General features: G+C 40.9%; 2 protein-coding genes across 2 annotated transcripts in view; both read right to left on the bottom strand.

The window, feature by feature from the left end:
- The window catches only part of LOC119727739 (exosome complex exonuclease RRP44-like), a 50,492-nt gene extending 42,475 nt beyond the window's left edge, over window positions 1–8,017 (bottom strand). Inside the window, exons 1-10 of the mRNA XM_038199776.1 lie at window positions 7,670–8,017; window positions 5,569–5,631; window positions 5,238–5,332; window positions 4,407–4,630; window positions 3,777–3,865; window positions 2,851–3,024; window positions 1,876–2,031; window positions 1,132–1,251; window positions 841–978; window positions 526–672 (exon numbers count right to left, since the gene is read on the bottom strand). Of these exons, the coding sequence (XP_038055704.1) occupies window positions 526–672; window positions 841–978; window positions 1,132–1,251; window positions 1,876–2,031; window positions 2,851–3,024; window positions 3,777–3,865; window positions 4,407–4,630; window positions 5,238–5,332; window positions 5,569–5,631; window positions 7,670–7,888 (1,425 nt within the window). The 5' untranslated portion in view covers window positions 7,889–8,017. The remainder of the gene's footprint in view (window positions 1–525; window positions 673–840; window positions 979–1,131; window positions 1,252–1,875; window positions 2,032–2,850; window positions 3,025–3,776; window positions 3,866–4,406; window positions 4,631–5,237; window positions 5,333–5,568; window positions 5,632–7,669) is intronic.
- Window positions 8,018–9,485: 1,468 nt separating this feature from the next.
- LOC119727738 (alpha-N-acetylgalactosaminidase-like) lies at window positions 9,486–17,322 on the bottom strand. Its single transcript, XM_038199774.1, has 8 exons — window positions 17,209–17,322; window positions 15,225–15,405; window positions 14,149–14,323; window positions 13,449–13,626; window positions 12,387–12,466; window positions 11,441–11,602; window positions 10,519–10,716; window positions 9,486–10,269 (listed from the first exon to the last, which is right to left on the bottom strand). Exons 2-8 carry the CDS (start codon window positions 15,383–15,385, stop codon window positions 9,964–9,966), a joined length of 1,260 nt encoding a protein of 419 aa, XP_038055702.1. The 5' UTR covers window positions 15,386–15,405; window positions 17,209–17,322; the 3' UTR covers window positions 9,486–9,963.
- Between the last annotated feature and the right edge of the window lie 311 nt (window positions 17,323–17,633).

The following is a 17,633-nucleotide window of genomic DNA, read 5'->3' as shown; positions in this document are numbered from 1 at the left end:
TCACGATCGTCACTGAAAAGTACTCACATACAGTACACACAACCACACATCCACGAGATGCACACAAATGACACACCATTGAAAAATATTTTTAGTCTGGTCCTCAAGTACTTTACTGCGCACACTGCATTGATGTCTATCAGGTGCTTGACTGCATTCTTATTAGACTTGTCACCAGTCCATCCATTATCGCGACATTTCGCAAGAAGTTTTTCGGTCAAAAACGATACTTTACATTTTTTTTTTTCGTTAGGTAGAAAATGGGAAATTCGTAATGTTTTTGTGGCAAATCGTATTTTCGTAATTTAACAAACAATTCGTAATAATTACGAAAAAATCGTACTAGTTGGCAGCTATGCAAGTCATTTGGACGCGGCTGTGCACGGGATCCTTCAGGGCTCTGTCATGTGTGTGAAAGTGCTACAGAAAAAAAGTACTGAGACAAGCTTTCAAATGCTTTGAAAAAAAGGAAAGACTTGAAGGAAAAGTTAAACAAGGAATGTAAAGTTCTCGATCATTGAGTACCTCTTCTGTGATTCCCCATGGCATCTTGGGAAGGAAACTGAGCACTGACTCGGAGAACGGCAGGTGGGGTACGTCGTGCTCCAGCAGCAGGACTTCATTCTCCGTGTCTCGGTCTCCGATCTCGCCAAGAAGACGGACAAAGTGACCCTGCGGGAAAAAATAAACCTATAAGATTTGAAAAATATGTTTTCCAATTTTTTCACTGGATTCTTCAATGCTCCGTCACGGACATCACATAACGCTGGAATTGCTCAGATATTTGGTGATTATCTTTTGTCCCTGTTTGAGTTATGTGCATTAAGTGACTGGACTCACCATGGGATACCTTGAGTTCCTCGGCCAGCTATCAATGCTCACAATGATCCTCTGTCCCTGTAGTGAGGCGGCCTGGCGGGTCTCGATGCGTATCTTGGGAATCTTCTTCTCTGCTGCCATGAAGAGATGGCGTGTACCCTGGGAGAAAAACGACTCACTTCAATACTTAAATTTCAGTTTGCGAAAAACCTACCGGTGAAACAATATCACAGAGATTTCAATATCAAAGAGAATTGCAACAGGATAAACAAATTCCTAAATACTGGTGAGAACATGCTATTCAATGAATACCTCCATGTTGTTGGACGGTTGTAAAACACCGCAGTAAGGCCTCCAGTTACGCTTGACAATCCCGACCACTTTCCCAGTCGGCTGAGAGTTTGCGGGTCGGCTGCTGTCCGAGTTCTCACCCTAGAAAGTACCAAAACAAAAAGTAACAATTTTTAAAATAGAAAAAAAACATTGTGTAATAAAAGACTTCCTGGTTTACATTTCTGATAAGCATGTTAGTGAGCTATCTTCAGTATAATTTTCAAATGGATCATTCTAGAAACTAAGGGTCCAAGGGGTAAAATTTTTCCCGTCCCTGTTACTTTGGTACTTTGTATTTGCTACTTAACCCCCTGCTATTTAAGCAGTCACGGACTGTCAGAATTCACTTCCTCTTCCCCTGCTATACTTTTAACAAAGGCTAGTCACCAGCAGTCAGATCATATGTCAAGCAAGCACTGTGACTAGTCAAACTGGGTCAACAGACAAAGCAGGCAAGTTGTAATCACAGCTGTTTTATCACTCACCCGTAGTCAAAGCATAGCTGTATCAAGTAACTTAAACAGTCCAAACTTAAACAGGCTGGGAATTCTTAACTGTTGAAAACAGTCACTTGCTTTTGAGTTTGAATGCAAGGACTGCTTGGCACAGACTGAATGTTTGCACAGAAGGTTAATTCACTAAGCAGTATTTTCCGCTATGCAGCTCGAGGAAATTTGCCCCCAAAAATGTGAGTTTTAAGTGGTTGAGCGTTACAGTCCTCACCTCCTCAAAGTCCTTCTCGCCTTCTTCCTCTTTATCTGCCTTGTCGACGGCAACGACGGAAGACGGACAGGTCCACTGGTGCTTGGGTAGTATCACTATGGCAACGATGTCCCCATTCACTGCTCGATTCTGATTGGCCAGTCCCTTGATAAATATCTAACACAACAGAATCGAAGTTCTAAATTCAATTCTACAAATCAATCACTTTTCTGTCAACACGTTTGTGCTCATTTAACCCTAACCTTCCAAAATCCTGCAAAGTGCTCATTGCAAAATGGAGGATTTTGCAGGATTGAGGCTACATGGCAAAAGTGTGTTGCTGATTTCGGAGGATTAACTGTGTCAAGGTCTTAGGCCGGACCTTGTGTTGTTTATGCTCAGCCGTGCATGAATTTAGGCCTATATTATACTTGAAATCCTCCGTGCTGCTACAAAAATTCACTGGCTCTGCCTCAACATATTGACAGCGATTGCTGGAGGATTTTGCAGGATTGAGGCAGTGGTCATCCCTCCAGAACCACATTCAAGAAATAACGGAGGATTTGCAGGATTGAGGTTACATCCTAAAAATAAACAGACTCTGATGGAGAGCCTATACAGTCAAAAATTCTCACAATGATTTTACTGTTATATTTTGATTCAATTAAAAAAGTTGAACAAAGAAATTGACTGAAGTGGGGCTTGAACCTGTGACCTTCGGAATTCCGTTCCGGTGCTCTACCAACTGAGCTATCCAGCCCTATGTTGGTGGTTCCCTAATTAGTCAATATATTTGTTCAAGGGGCGCTAGTCAGAAGCCATTAAACCCGTACATGCCATACAGCCAGGGATCACGCCCAAATATCCGGAGGTTGCAGGTTCAAACTCCGCTCCAGTCAATTTCTGTGTTCAACTTTTCAATTGTTATAATTCACCCAGTCAGAATCCCTGTAAGGTTCATTTTGATACTCAGATTCCAATTGATTCTGCACTCACCATCTGTTCCTCGCCATGGATGCTGACGTGTCCCTCCCTGAAGTTCTCTGAGCTGGCGTGGAACGTCCCCTGCTTGACCGTGCCGTTCTTGACAGCTGACTGGAGCTGAGTTGCTGACATGTGCTCGGGGAAGAGGACCTTGCGCCCTCCGTCGGAGCTGATGTCTGAATCTCGCTAGCCATGGGGAGAACGAAAAATACAGAAGCAGTTATTTCACTTATTAGAACCCTCCTCTACTTGTAACTATCACAAATTGTCCAAAAACATAACCCCTACCTCTCTCAACAGCTTTTGTACAGGCTGGTCATCTGGCCAGAAACCCCGATGATTTAACCGTACAACTGTCAAAGCCTGTTGAAGTGGTTTGATAGATAGGTTGACCATTAACCCTAACCCAACTCACTCCTCCAAAATCCTCCTGGCGGTTTTGGAGGATTCTAGAGGATTGAGGATGAATGGTGATTGAATCAAATGAGGATTCTGGAGGATTGAGGATGAATGGTGATTGAAGCACATGAGGATTTTGGAGGATTGAGGATGAATGGTGAATGAAGCACAAGAGGATTTTGGAGGATTGAGGATGAATGCATTTTGAGGCAGGACTGTCTGATGATTTTGAAGGATTTGGCGTTGGTTATCCTTCATTTCAACACGAGTGCAAAGTTTTGGGATGACGAGGATTTTGGAGGATTGAGGATGAATGCATTTTTGAGGCAGGACTGTCTGACAATTTTGAAAAATTTAGGCGGAGTTGAACAATTTTGGAGGATTGAGGATGGTTGTAAGCAACAAGGGCCTAGGGGGTTAGGGTCAATACTGGTATAGCTTGTGTAGCAGCCAATGATGAAGGTAGAACCATACAAGACGTGAGTCTTTGGCCCCTTACTTCTAAATTCTCAAATAAAATTAACTGAATATTCACCCACCTTTTTCCTCTCGTTCTCAGCTGAGGTGATCTGGGCTAACCTGTCGATCAACTCTGGCTTGGCTATAAGCGACTTCACATACTCATGAACTGTGAGGGGCAAGAAGGTGAGACACGTTGACAGTAAATTAAACATAAAAATAGCAAGTATTTTTTTTTTTACTGTAAAGATTTTTGAAAAAAAATTTGTTTTAAATTCAACTTAAATTATTCATAACTCTTACCACTCAATCATCGAGCTTGCCAGGGTCAGCTGGCTGGTTCGAATCTCACAACATGCAGAAATTCAAACAAGCCAGATTCAAACCGTCACATTCGAAACGATCCCGGTAAGCTCGATGGTCGAGTGGGAAGAAGGCTGCACTAGAAAGCAGGTCATGGGTTCGAGCCCCACCCAAGTAGTTTGTGAAAAAAACATTGTTTCTAAAATAAGTCAGTGAAGGGCAAAACTCAATACTGAATGCAGAAATTCATAGCAGAAAATGTAATATTCTCTACTTGAGGTTGGGGTACCGATACTTTCCTTGCCTTCCAACGCTGCGTACCAGGTTCGATTCTAGCCTGGGCCAGCATGTGGATTAGGTTTTTAGTCCCTGCCTGAAATATGTTACAACAAATATTTCCTACCAACCTGTATATGCCAACATGCCATCCTCCCTTGCTTTGTCCCGATTAGCCATGTCGTTAGTCAGCAACACAACGCTGACCCCACTCTCGTCATCTCCATCCGTGACCTTTGACCCCTGCTTCCTGGCCCTCTCCAGATGGTCTTTGTACCATTTGGCCGCCTGTCTGATCAGTCTGTCGCTGTAATCGTTGGGTGATTCCCCGGGTTTCCTCTCCGAGTACGTCTCCCTTTCGAAAAAAAAAAATTAAAATTTCATTTTAAATTTTCAAATACATTTGCATCCAAAGAAATAATTTAAACCTAACCCCCTAGGCCCTTTTTGCAAATATGGGAACCACCCAAAATACTCCTAAATTTTGCACTAATGTTCAAATGAAGGATACCCAGCGCCTCAATCCTTCAAAATCGTCAGACAGTCCTACATCTCAAAATGCAATCATCGTTAATCCTATAAAATCCTCCTCTTTTTCTAGCACCATTCATCCTCAATCCTCCAAAATCTTCATGTGCTCAAACACCATTCATCCTCAATCCTCCAAATTCCTCATGTTTCTCAAATACCATTCATCTTCAATCCACCAAAATTGTCCAAAACCGCCAGGAGGATTTTGGAGGATTGATGAAGGTTAGGGTTAAAGGATATTTTTTTTCGTCAGTTTATCACAAGCATTTGGAAGTGCATACTCAGCCTTTCCCTGTCTTTTGGACTTTTTTTTTTATACTTTTTTTGAACTCCTAAACTTCATTATTGAATGCTGGCAATGCAAATAGTAAGGGAAATTTTCATACAACTCAATTCTATGTTATGTTAGACATTCTGTTGTTTTTTTTTACTTGTGATGTTCATTGGTGAAGACGTAGAATTTCTTGTCAGTATTAGCGATGATATCCCTCATTCTCTTGTGGACTGGCAGACTGCGATGCTTGGCCTGCGGAAAACAATTGAAATATGGAACTCAAACTCAAAGATTCATTAATATGTGAAGCCAATATAAAATAACATAATAATGGCACTACTGGAACAATAATTTATGAAACCTTGTTTGTGTTGAAGTTAATTCACTTGCCACCTTTCATCTCTAAAAAGTGAAACCATGTTTCAAACTTATGAGAAAAGCACATTTCAAAAATGCACTGTATTGTTCCTGACCATTCAACGGCTTACCTCTTGCTGTACGGTCTGAAGTAGAATAACATTCTTGATGATGTTATCCTCTAAAATGTCTATCTGGAGGGAAGTAAGAATATAATAGTTGTAATAAATCGTCAGAGCCCCTTTAAGCTACACGGTCCTATTTTTACGCACTCGCATTAAATTTGTGTGTGACAACGAAGGGTAGAGGATATGTCACGCCCCAACTATCGCATCGGTCCCAACTATAGTTGGGACTGTCCCAACTATAGTGCGGCAGTTGGGTCGGCCCAACTATAGTTGGGACTGGAGTTGCGCCGGATGCTTCATGCTTGATAGATCTTGTTGGATTAAAAGTTCCGCGGCGCTGGCACCGTGTATTCGTCGTGCATGCATGCCGCAAGGCTGGCCGGTCACGTGGTACTGCCTAGTTGCATGAGTTGTCCAGCTGCTGGGTTGATTGTCCAGCAACTTTTTGCAAAATTCAAAGATTGCCATGGCCGGCCAACTATAGATGGGCCCCACCCATAGCTAATGTCAAAGGTCCCAAGTAAAGTCGGACAGTATGTAACAGAGCTGTAGGGAATGTTTTATAGTCGTCGTACAGCAATGTAAACTATAGTTGGGACCGCCAAATAAAAATATTGCGGTGGCCCAACTACAGATGGTCCCCACCCATAGATAATTTCATTGGTCCCAAGTAAAGTCAGATGTGTATTAGAGTTGTAGGGAATGTTTTATAATCGTACAACAATGTACACTATAGTTGGGACCGCAAAATAAAAAGATTGGAGTGGCCCAACTATAGATTCGCCCCATCAATAACTAATTTCAGTGGTCCCCAGTAAAGTCAGACGTGTATCAGAGCTGTAGGGAACGTTTTACAGTTGTACATCAATGTAAACTATAGTTGGGACACCGCAAAATAAAAAGATTGGAGTGGCCCAACTATAGATGGGCCAGCCCAACAGTGGAACTTACAGTTGGGACCGTCCCAACTATAGTTGGGACAGGCCCAACTATAGTTGGGCAGCCCAACTGTGGAACTACAGTTGGGACAGGCCCAACTATAGTTGGGACAGGCCCAACTATAGTTGGGACCGATGCGATAGTTGGGGCGTGACAGATACTAGCCCCACTAGTGTGGCCGTCGGTATGCTGCGCTGAACCACTAGTGTGGCCGTCGGTATGCTGCGCTGAACCTTTGGCCACACACCGTGGTACTGCGCGCTACTGAGGACGAAGTTTTTCATAAAATTCAGGGCAGTTTCTTACATTTTCAGTTTCTTACTTTCTTATGGTTGTATTCTATGATGTCTCCTATCACTTCTGGGATGCTTAGCATGTGCTTAGATCTAATGATGTTCCATTTTCCGAGATATTCTTCAATCTTTCTGGAGCCCATAATGCACTCGTGAAACGTCTGGTGGTGGCAGCCATTTTGAATGTGACAAGAGATGACCTCAAGCTGTGACGTCGCGTTTATGCAAATTGCTTGTCGAGCGCACGAGGGCGCGAGTTGCAAATACGACGGCTGTTTCCTGTGCCGTAGATTCTGAATAGAGATCGGTGCACGTGGCCCCGTGACGATAAATGCATGGTACAGGAAACAGCCGTCGCATTTGCAACTCGCGCCCTCGCGCGCTCGACAAGCAATTTGCATACACGCGACGTCACAGCTTGAGGTCATCTCTTGTCACATTCAAAATGGCTGCCATCACCAGACGTTTCACGAGTGCATATGGACTCCAGAAAGATTGAAGAATATCTCGGAAAATGGAACATCATTAGACCTAAGCACATGCTAAGCATCCCAGAAGTGATAGGAGACATCATAGAATACAACCATAAGAAAGTTAGAAACTGAAAATGTAAGAAACTGCCCTGAATTTTATGAAAAACTTCGTCCTCAGTAGCGCGCGGTACCACGGTGTGTGGCCAAAGGTTCAGCGCAGCATACCGACGGCCACACTAGTGGGGCTAGACAGATACATAACCAAGTTATGCAACTTTGCAAGACGGGGCAACCATACAAATTGGAATTTTGACAATTCAAAGTTGAAAGTAAATAACAAAATATTGAATGAAATTTTTTAATGAAAATTAAATCAAACAACATAAATATCAGCCCTACCTGGTGTAAGAGGACGTTGGTGTCCGGCAAGACGTAGTGTGGAAAGTCACACAAGTCGCTGTCTATTTGCGGATGCCTTTCCAAGACTGGCGCTTCTTGTAAACAAATGTCACACACTTCTGAACCGCACCAAATGTCATCGCGCAGATAATGCTCCCGAACTACCTTGATAACAGAGCCTCTTTTCGTCTTCTTAACGAAACTCTTGGACGTCAGCATGGTGACTACTACAAGCTTTATAAGAAATCTTTGTTAGAATTCTCAAAGCTTCTTCCTGAATCATAAAATTTTAAAATTAAAGACTAAACATGCGCCATGTGTCATGTTGCAAACGAATGGTCTTCACATACAGCGCCCTCTGCTGACATGAATTACCGACGTTAATAAAATAATAATTAACGGTCTCATAATAGGGCGCCCTCTTTTGACTTTTCATTTGCGCGTAGTTGGTGTTTTCCTGCTTTTGGGGTGTGGCACCTTGAAAAAAATATTTTCAAATTGAATTGATAATTTTCTATCATTACATTAGTTATGAGCTTTTCCAATGAGACATCGCACGAAAAAAATCGGCTGATAAGTAATCAATGAATTAATTTCAACTTTTGAATTAACCTAATAATTCATTCTGAATAGTGTGGGCAATTTCTGAACTGGAGCGCGCCATTTAAAAAACCACGTTTTAAAACTGTATTAAGGCCTGCAAAAACAAACATGTCAATTTATTTGTTACAGGACATAATGTTATATGCCTATGTGAAAATCTGATCTTTGTACCCCCACCTAAAAAATATTTTATTTCCCCGTTATTTTACTTGCATGGTGCATTATTCAACAGTGACATAATATTACCTGCGCCCCAAAGTAGTGACCCAAGCCTATCTTAACATTTCTCATTTTGCAGCACCCTCTCTGTCTAAACCCCATTTTAAAAAGTTCCTCGGAAAAAAAAGAAAAACATCATAAATATATGATTCATTGATAAACAGAATTTATATTACAAATATGGACACAAAAAAACAGAAAGTTTTTCTCAAATTCCCCTTTAATTCTGCCTCAAATTTTCATACAAAAGAAATTGATGCAACCAAAAAATAAAGTACAATTTGCAGGAATGTATACATCAAACAGTATGTATACCAATTTACTCTGAAAGAGAGTGCCTGAATTATGTCACAATTATGCCGGATTCTGTCCACATCATTGTCAGCAGATAAAGTTAACAAATTTCATAGCAACTAAAAAACTATAATTATATGTAGTACTTTTATTTCAGAAAAAAATATATACCTCAATCCCGCTTTCGGTGAAACAGTACAAAGCAACCTATTTACTAAGGTATTAATTTGCTAATTACCTACACCAGGCCTACTTGAAATCACTATTTTTACACAAAGGACATTAAGTACATGTAGTATCAAAAGTAAACCATTTTAGAATGAATTTTAAATCCATGATAAAAAACGTATTTACAATTTTGTATCTATCTAGAATGAAATGTTCATTTATAGTCAGGTTATCTGTTGAATTAATCACTCATCAAATGAAACAGAGGTTTAGATATTTTGGGTTAATATTCGGCTGAGGACTGAAATAACTACAGTGGCCGGGATTTCGAGCATGCTACATCTGTAACACCATTCAAGTCAATTTCTGTTTCTCAACGACTATTCCAACAGTCGCACAACCAGGGTTTTGTTTTCCCCATTGAAAATAGAATTTTGTCTCGCTTATAAATTCACAGGCCATCCGTGGTTTAAAGGCAGACAGGATTTTTGCCACGCCATCCACAAAATAAACACAATCGGCAGTCGGGGGGGGGGGGGGGGGGGGAACCAGGTTGTGATAGGGGCAATGTTAAAAGTGGACAATCATGAACCTTATTAGACAACAGGTGGCGCTATTATCCTGCAAATTTGTCGATGTACACAGGATTTTTTCGCGAGGCTGATTTCGGCATCCTAAAATGCTTCTATCAGCATCCAGATTTCGCCACTAAAATCTCTAGGCTGTTGGAATCTGCCACTCTGTACCCCTGGTTATGCCTCTGTTTTCCAACAGATAAGGTTCAATGGTTTCACTGTTGGTAACGATTCTATAATACTAACTTGTGGACAACTTTGTAAGTTGCAATTCACAAATGCAAAATGGAAATATTTCCTTTGAGACACACTCTGTTTTACAGGGTGCAGTCATAATAAACAAGGCTACCCTGATGAAATAAAACTAGTATAAACAATGTCCACATTTTACTTGTAAGAAAGACGTTTGGTTTTGACCTCTGATAAAGCGCTGTACTAATGTTTGATAACTGATTTGTTATTGTTCCCATGGAAACCTTTCTTCACCTTCGTCTTTGGTGTTGCTTTGATCACCACAACACCACTGGGATCAACGATAACACTCAATATTTTCTCCGGCTCAAAGAATCCCAGATCTTTCCGGGCGAACAGATCGCGTACGGAGTACCCGCTCGCGTCTGGGAAGCCGAGGGCTTTCATGGTGGTGGTGCGGTTGTGGGGCATGTCGATCGCCCGGCTGAAAAATACTGCCGCGTAGGAGTTGCCGACAAGCTCTTTAGTCCAGATTTCGAACGAAGAGTCCTATGGATGTAAAAAATGTTTGAAATGCCATTAAATAGATGACATTAAAATGGGGGGCGGGGTTGAACCTCATTCATTGAGAAGGGGCGCCCTTTTCTATATTTTGCTTTTCGGCTCTGAAGGCTTGCCTAGTACCTACAGCGCATGGCGCAATATGATTAACGATCTTTGCCTACTACAATGTCGACGTTGACTTTCCAGCCCCTGATGAAACCAATATAAAATGCGCCATCTTGTCTCAAAACTGACCTTGTAAATGCGCTGGCCCATCTTGCCCAGCTTGTCCTGATTGACCGCTAAGATCTCGGGATTCAGGACGATGGCTTTGGCCTCGGGGTCAAGAGTTCGAAGGTCACTGGACAGGAAGAGTTGAGACGTGATCATTGTATACAGGGCAAACTGGGACTTGGCTTGAGTTGTACTCAGGGAGAAATCTCCAGCTATGATCTGAAATGCAAAACAAAATGTGAAAGTCCAAATCTGGGAAAAGTAAGTTCAAGTCCAGACTGGACTTGAAGCGAGTTATGTGTTGTGTTGGTAATTGTGTTTCTGGAATTTCAGGAATTCTTTTCAGATATTTAGGGGGATATGTTCAGTAAAAATAGTCAGTAGGGTTTAGGGACACTAGGGGTGGGGCGGGACGGGGGCAGGGCGGGACAGGGGGAGGGAGGGGAGGGGAGGAGGTTTCTCTCAGTCTCAAGTTATGCATGGTATGTTGACTTTCATCTTGGCTAAAGCCCAGACCTAAAATCTCTGAATAACTTCAAAACCTAAAAAAAAAATTTATGAAATTTTTTTTTGTGAGCAAGATTTAATTTAATCCTTAATCCAGGGTTCAAGTCCAGATCACACATAATACAAAGTTCAAATTTGTAAGTTTGACAGTTTAGCGTTCTGGCATCAGAGAAAAATCCAGACTTCTCTACAATGCTGAGAAATATTCCATACATTCATTAGTGGATTTGTTTGGAGAATATGACTATTTGTGTTACACCTACAGAAGGATGAATCTAGAGAGTTTTAAAAGGAATGCCAAGATTAAGCTGTACAGAAAGTGACAGCGTCACTTTTTAATGCAATTACTTGACTTTTTTTCTGAAAATGCGCAAGCAAACCCCATTATAAGAAAAATCATTCTAGCACAATGAATCATCACAAAATATTTTCTTACAAAGTCAGCATCGTTGTAGCCCCCTGGTCCGGAAGCATTGTAGAGCACGGCCTGATTCTCAGCGAACCAGTCCACGATTTTTAAGATCTGAACCCAACTGTCTTGGATGTCCGCATAGTCTCGGAAGGAGTTGCAGTACTCCGCAATCTGGGTAAAGTTGGGCTGTGAGACAACATGACACATAGAAAAACAAACGTTTATTAACTCAATTTTGACAGAGAAATGGTTCGGCCGATGATTAACGTGAAAAGAAAGTCGGGTCGATACTTTGAAAGCCTGCAGTAAGCTAAGTTGTAGAAAGAGAAAAACCAGAATTCCACGACAAAGTTATTATATGAACAAGTTTATAGACACTTGTAGATTAAATAACAAGTTGCTTTAAAAGAATTGGGCATTATTTCAACTGAAAAATGCTATCAAGTCAAAGTCACGATGAAAACTTCATTTTTCAATTTATCGTGACTTTTCTCAGAGTGTCCAAGTCACTGTTTGAAAACGTTCATCCTCACTTGCTCAAGTTTGAATACCATAAGGAATATCAATTAAAATGCCTACTTACAGTTATTACTCTTTTGATTTAGTTAACCAGTTTGCGCTGGATGACATGTATACGCGCAAAGGTTTTGCGGTTTTTGGAACGGAGTAGGGATAAAAACGCAGGGAGCGCGGCCGGAAATATCTGTCAGCGACCCGCTCGCAGCGAGCGAGGCCGGAAATATGAGTGTGCTGCCAGAAGGTGATGGCTTCAACCCGCCTGGCTTGAGGTCGAGTGAAAAGTAATCGTTCCGTTCTTGTCAAAATAATCCCGGCGCCAACTGGTTAAAGAATTTGTGTCACACAATATTTTGTAAGTTGATGGCAATAGTTTCCTAGTCAGATTCTCTACTTTATTGGTTTTGAGAAGATTTCCACAACTGATGATACTAAATGTTGTTAGAGAGCTTACCGCAGATTCATGGGCCCACTCACATGAGAAGAGAATGGGTCTTCCACTGCTGTTAAGGGCCTTTGACATATTTATATATCCTGCAAATAAAAAAACACTACATAAACACAAAATTATTGAAGGGGGGTTCTTAAGTTGTGTACTAATTAAGATTTGGTACGGTTTCTGTGCCTTATTTTTTTTAAAGTGAAACTGTAATCTACTGTGACAAAAGTGACACAAACATCACAAGACAGAACCCTTAAAAATTATTTTATGGCACAGATACAGCATGAGCAAACACAATTCTGACATTTGTAGCTGTTAAAGTTGATATATGGACACCATAAAACCCGATGATAGAAAGCGATAAACAACCGTGGCTCATAAATTTTACTTCAAGAGGGACACGGTACCATAAAACTACAGAATTCCATGGCAGTAAAAAATATCGAATGGCACCCATATATCAAGGATTTTTGTGCACCATGCACTGCTGTTGTGTGCCCATGTTTGTGTGCATCCATCACACACCAAGACACTATGGACTTGTGCATATCACAAAAGAAAGACTGATGCGTGAACACAAAAGAAGAACTGATCGTTCATTTGTACACTTTGTTATTTTTTAGCTCAAGAAAAGGGCCCACAGAATGTGTGTTTACTGATGCTTAAGAGTGAAGGCCAGTTAGTTGCTAGTTCGCAGATACTTGTTCCGTAGTTGTGGGGACATACACTCGTCGTTACATGTCGGAACCGAAAACGCTATGGGGACAGCAGAAAGTCCCCATAACTCGGTCCTAATTTGCCTAACAATAACAAACTTCCCCAATATGATAACGCTGTGTAGGCCTACCCATACGTAGCAGTAAGTTTACACACTGCAAATTCACAAAAAGTGGACACATTTCAAATTCGCAACTCCGGCAAGTTCACTGCAAACGTTTTGCAAAGTGAAAGTCACTTTGCATTTACATTTCAGTGAAATATAAAATTGCTTTTAGCGATTCAGCACTATCTAGTAATCCAATGACAGAGCTGGTTTTCTGAACTTTACAACCATCTCTTTTGGAAGAAACATACCTTCAGCCATTTGCTCCTTGCCCAGATTATAGCAGGTATCCATCTTGACCAAGTCTATGCCCCACTCAGCATAGGTCTGGGCATCTATGTCAATGTGGCCCCAAATGCCAGGATACTTCTGGCAGGTGTAAAGGCCCATGGATTGGTACAGTCCGAACTTCAGCCCCAGTGAATGGATCTGTTGTACAAAGTGGTGGAAAAGAGTTGAGAGAAATGACAAGAATGACATCTTTAAAAGCAATAAAGGAGTGGAGGCACATTTTCCTGTTTGGGACACTTATCTCATGATGCTCCTAGAATGCAAATACAGTTTTCATTTTATTTTTTTAAAAAATAAAGTAAATGGTCGGCAGATGTCCAAGTTTCACCATTATTTTAACCTTCTGAATAAGATCTCAGAAAATTAAAGACAGACATTTCAGACGAAGCTACTTGAATTCACTCACAGTGAGTGGTTGATAATGTACCTTAATCAACAATATATCACTTTCGTGAAAGAAAAGAAATTACTGGAATTTCACCAGTCTCTGGTTAAGACGTTTGGAAGAATAAATGACTTTGCTTATATCCTGGAGGTACGGCGCTAATTCTGTACATACAGCACAGAAGTCAAGTCTGTGAAACGGGATGAACGATATCGAGTTTTCCCCGATAAATTTTAAAAACTTGGGGCATAGCAACCACAAAGTCAGTAACATACATAGTCAGTTAGATTCTTCAGTCCGCTAGGGAACCTCTTAGGGTCTGGTTGGAGTCTTCCCTGGGCATCCCGCGCAGTGGACATCCAGCAGTCGTCCATGCAGACGTATTCATAACCCGCCTCCTTGTAGCCCTCGGTAGCTATGACCTTTGCCATCTCTGCGTACAGTCGCTCACTGGAAAGCAAGAAGATAAGTTGTATTTGAATTAAAGTTATGATTTTTTTCTGTACTCAAACGATAACGTACAATGTTGGACAAAGAAATTGACTGGAGCAGATGTCAATTGTAAGTCGTCTGGTTTCTAATCAAGAGACAAGCTATTCAAATGACCTGAGACAAAGGCATCCTAACTTGCACTTACACTTAGGTTGATGGGTAATATAATAGGCTTGTTTATTCCAGTAAGAATCTAGCTTGCTCTGGAATAGATTTGTTGATCTCGCCTTCACACCTTCAGCAGGGAGACTGCTCCACTCATTGATGACCCTGCTTGAGAAGAAATTCTTTCTGATGTTTTGTCCCTTCTTTAAGTCTGGTTTAAATAACTTGTCAGCGTGGCCCCTTAATTTGCCCAGGTTCTGGCTGCTTTGGAAGAACTTTCCTTCTTCTATTCCTTCTAGCCCATTTAGTATCTTAAAGACCTCAATAAGGTCTCCTCTCATGCTTCTTTCCTCCAGGCTATACATACATCTTTAGCTCCGTTAGTCTTTCTGCGTACCGTTTGGACTTGAGACAAGGGATTAGCTTGGCTGCTCTTCTTTGAACTGTTTGCATCATCTCAATAACGACAGTTGGGATGATCCCAGCTACAGTTAGGATCATCGAAACTATAGTTAGGAATTGCCCAACTATATATTGTTGGGACTGTCCAAACAATAGTTGGTACTGTCCCAACAATAGTTGGGACCATTTCTATAGTTGGGACCATTGTCACAGTTATATTGACTTGTGATTCTAAAGTTCTCTAGCTGGAACAGCTAACTTGGGACGGTCCAAGTTTAAAGTTGGGAACGTGGTCTAATTGGGAGGTAACAATTGCAAGTATAGTTTTAAATGAAACAGCTGGCCATCTTACCTGACACAATTCTCGGGGTCTACGTCGCAGTCAAGATTACAACGGAACCTCTCCCATGAATTCCATCCCAAGGGCGGGGTCAATGCTAGGCCGTTGTGGGAGGCTTCCACCGATGCAGTGACTCCAAGCAGCAGTAACAATGCTGCTATCAGAGATTTCATCTTGTCTAACTTGTCAACAACTGATGGAAACACAACACGACAAACATGTCATAAAACCAAAATCTTGGAAAAATATCACTCAATGCAACTTACTGAGGAGTAATTGCAGAATACCCTGCCACTCGAAAATCATGCACCCCTTAAAGGGAATATACATCATTTGCTTTTGCTGTAATTTTCAGAAATGGGTGGAATTGGGGGGTTGGAAATATATAGCAAAAATAGTTACACTGACTTTTTTGAGGTTTTGGGTTCGAAAATGCTATAAAAACCAAGAAAAACGATCATTTTCCTGTAGTCTGGTTCCCCGACTCCAAATAAGAAGAAACAGAGCAGTTTACATACATTGAGGAATTGTAAGGTCAGGGAACCAGTCTAGCTGGCTCGTACCCGTTCATAGGTTTGTAATCGATTGCAAACAAGTGCGATGGTCAATTGGGGCCAGTATTTGAAAAAAAAAGCCAGTTGTTTCCAACGCTGATCGGCCGATCAGCGTTGGAAATTGAAGTTGGGGGGGGGGGGGGAACGTAAGAATGAAGAATGTGAAGAATGAGAATGAATACTGCGACATCCCATAGTGCTAATGCTATTTCCCATTTAAATTGCCACCAATTTATTGTTCACACCCCACCATTACGTCGCAGAGCTGGATTCTATCTAGTCAAAAGAGCAATTTTGGCAGCTTCTGGACATCGTTTTTTTTTTCGTGGCATGCATATGATACATACAGGGACTTGTAACTTGTCTAGCCTAAACAAAGCACTTCCCAGACTAGTTCCCAGTCCTCCCTTATTACAAAACTTCCCATAGTGGGCAGAAAAAAGCAATAATAACAGGTTTAATTTGATTCAAATTATCGTAGTTATACGAGTACAGAAGCATAGAACATTTTCTTTCCTCTTTATATAAATTGTTTCCCTTTTAACCGCTATACATTTCATTTAACATAATTATGTCGTGCAATGTTTGTTAAGATTGGGCAAAATTCATAAATTGTGCACGTGATATTCCCACCCAATCTTAAGAATGAGCGCTCATTCTTAAGAACGTGTGCTCGTTCTTAAGAATGGGCGCTCATTCTTAAAGGGAATATACAACATTTGCAAACATCGAAAAATAAAACTACCAAGTTTTTGCGAAATACCTTAACAGGATGTTGGTAAATGACAGTCTAAAGCATCCTGTAAAATTATGGCACCTGGTATACTGTCATTTTCAAGAAAAGTGGTATTTTTGTATCAATTTCCAACGCTGATCGGCCGATCAGCGTTGGAAACAACTGGCTTTTTTTCAAATACTAGCCCCAATTGACCATTGCACTTGTTTGCAATCGATTACAAACCTATAAACGGGTACGAGCCAGCTAGACTGGTTCCCTGACCTTACAATTCCCCCAAAGTATGTAAACTGCTCTGTTTCTTCTTATATGGAGTCAGGGAACCAGACTACAGGAAAATGATCGTTTTTCTTGGTTTTTATAGCATTTTCGAACCCAAAACCTCCAAAAAGTTAGTGTAACTATATTTGCTTTATATTTCCAACCCCCCAATTCCATCCATTTCTGAAAATTACAGCAAAAGCAAATGATGTATATTCCCTTTAAGAATGCACGCACATTCTTAAGATTGCGTGATTTTCAAAAATGGGCACAACATGTACAAAGTCTATGGAGCTGAGACTAGACTAGAGTCCAGTGCATTTTCAAAATATTTTGTAACAAAATTGGAAATGTTTCTCAGTCCAAGATTCATGTCTTTTCATCATTTTCATCTTTTCATCATCATTCAGCAACGTTCTTTCCAAAAATGGATAGGTCTACTTACTTTTCAACAGATCCACACTTCGACGCGACGATGCAGACGATTTTTCTCTGTACACTTGCAGTGCGCCCTCTTGTGAAGTTTTTATTAACTCACGAGAGGTGAGATCCCGTGAGCGATCAAGTGATCGCTCTATAGTAAGGGATCAACTCATCAGTTTCATTTTCAGCCAAAAATTAATGCTTTATTCCCTTTAGTGACATCTATCTGAAAACTGGAAACAAGACTTCTTTTTTTTCAATCCTTATGCTGTAAGTTGTGTTGATTTACATTTCAGAAAATTTAAAAAGATTCAAAATGAATGCATTCTGCCCACTAAAAATGCCCCCCCCCCAAAAAAAAGTACGTTTCACACTGCTCTGATTATAAAGAGTATACACCAAAAACAATCTCCAGTGAGATTTTTAAAAAAATATAATAACGTTAAC

This window comes from Patiria miniata, unplaced genomic scaffold, assembly GCF_015706575.1.
Source record: "Patiria miniata isolate m_02_andy unplaced genomic scaffold, ASM1570657v1 HiC_scaffold_20, whole genome shotgun sequence".
Lineage (NCBI taxonomy): Eukaryota > Metazoa > Echinodermata > Asteroidea > Valvatida > Asterinidae > Patiria > Patiria miniata.
The sequence above is the reverse complement of the archived record's forward strand: the minus strand, read 5'-3'. Positions and strand labels throughout refer to the sequence as shown.

Coding starts and splice junctions, on each gene's coding strand:
- LOC119727738 (XM_038199774.1), bottom strand. CDS start 15,385: ATGAAATCTCTGATAGCAGCATTGTTACTGCTGCTTGGAGTCACTGCA. Junction 13,627..14,148: donor TGAAGAATCTAACTGACTAT/GTATGTTACTGA, acceptor TTTGTACAACAG/ATCCATTCACTGGGGCTGAA. Junction 10,270..10,518: donor TGGGCCAGCGCATTTACAAG/GTCAGTTTTGAG, acceptor TTACATCCATAG/GACTCTTCGTTCGAAATCTG.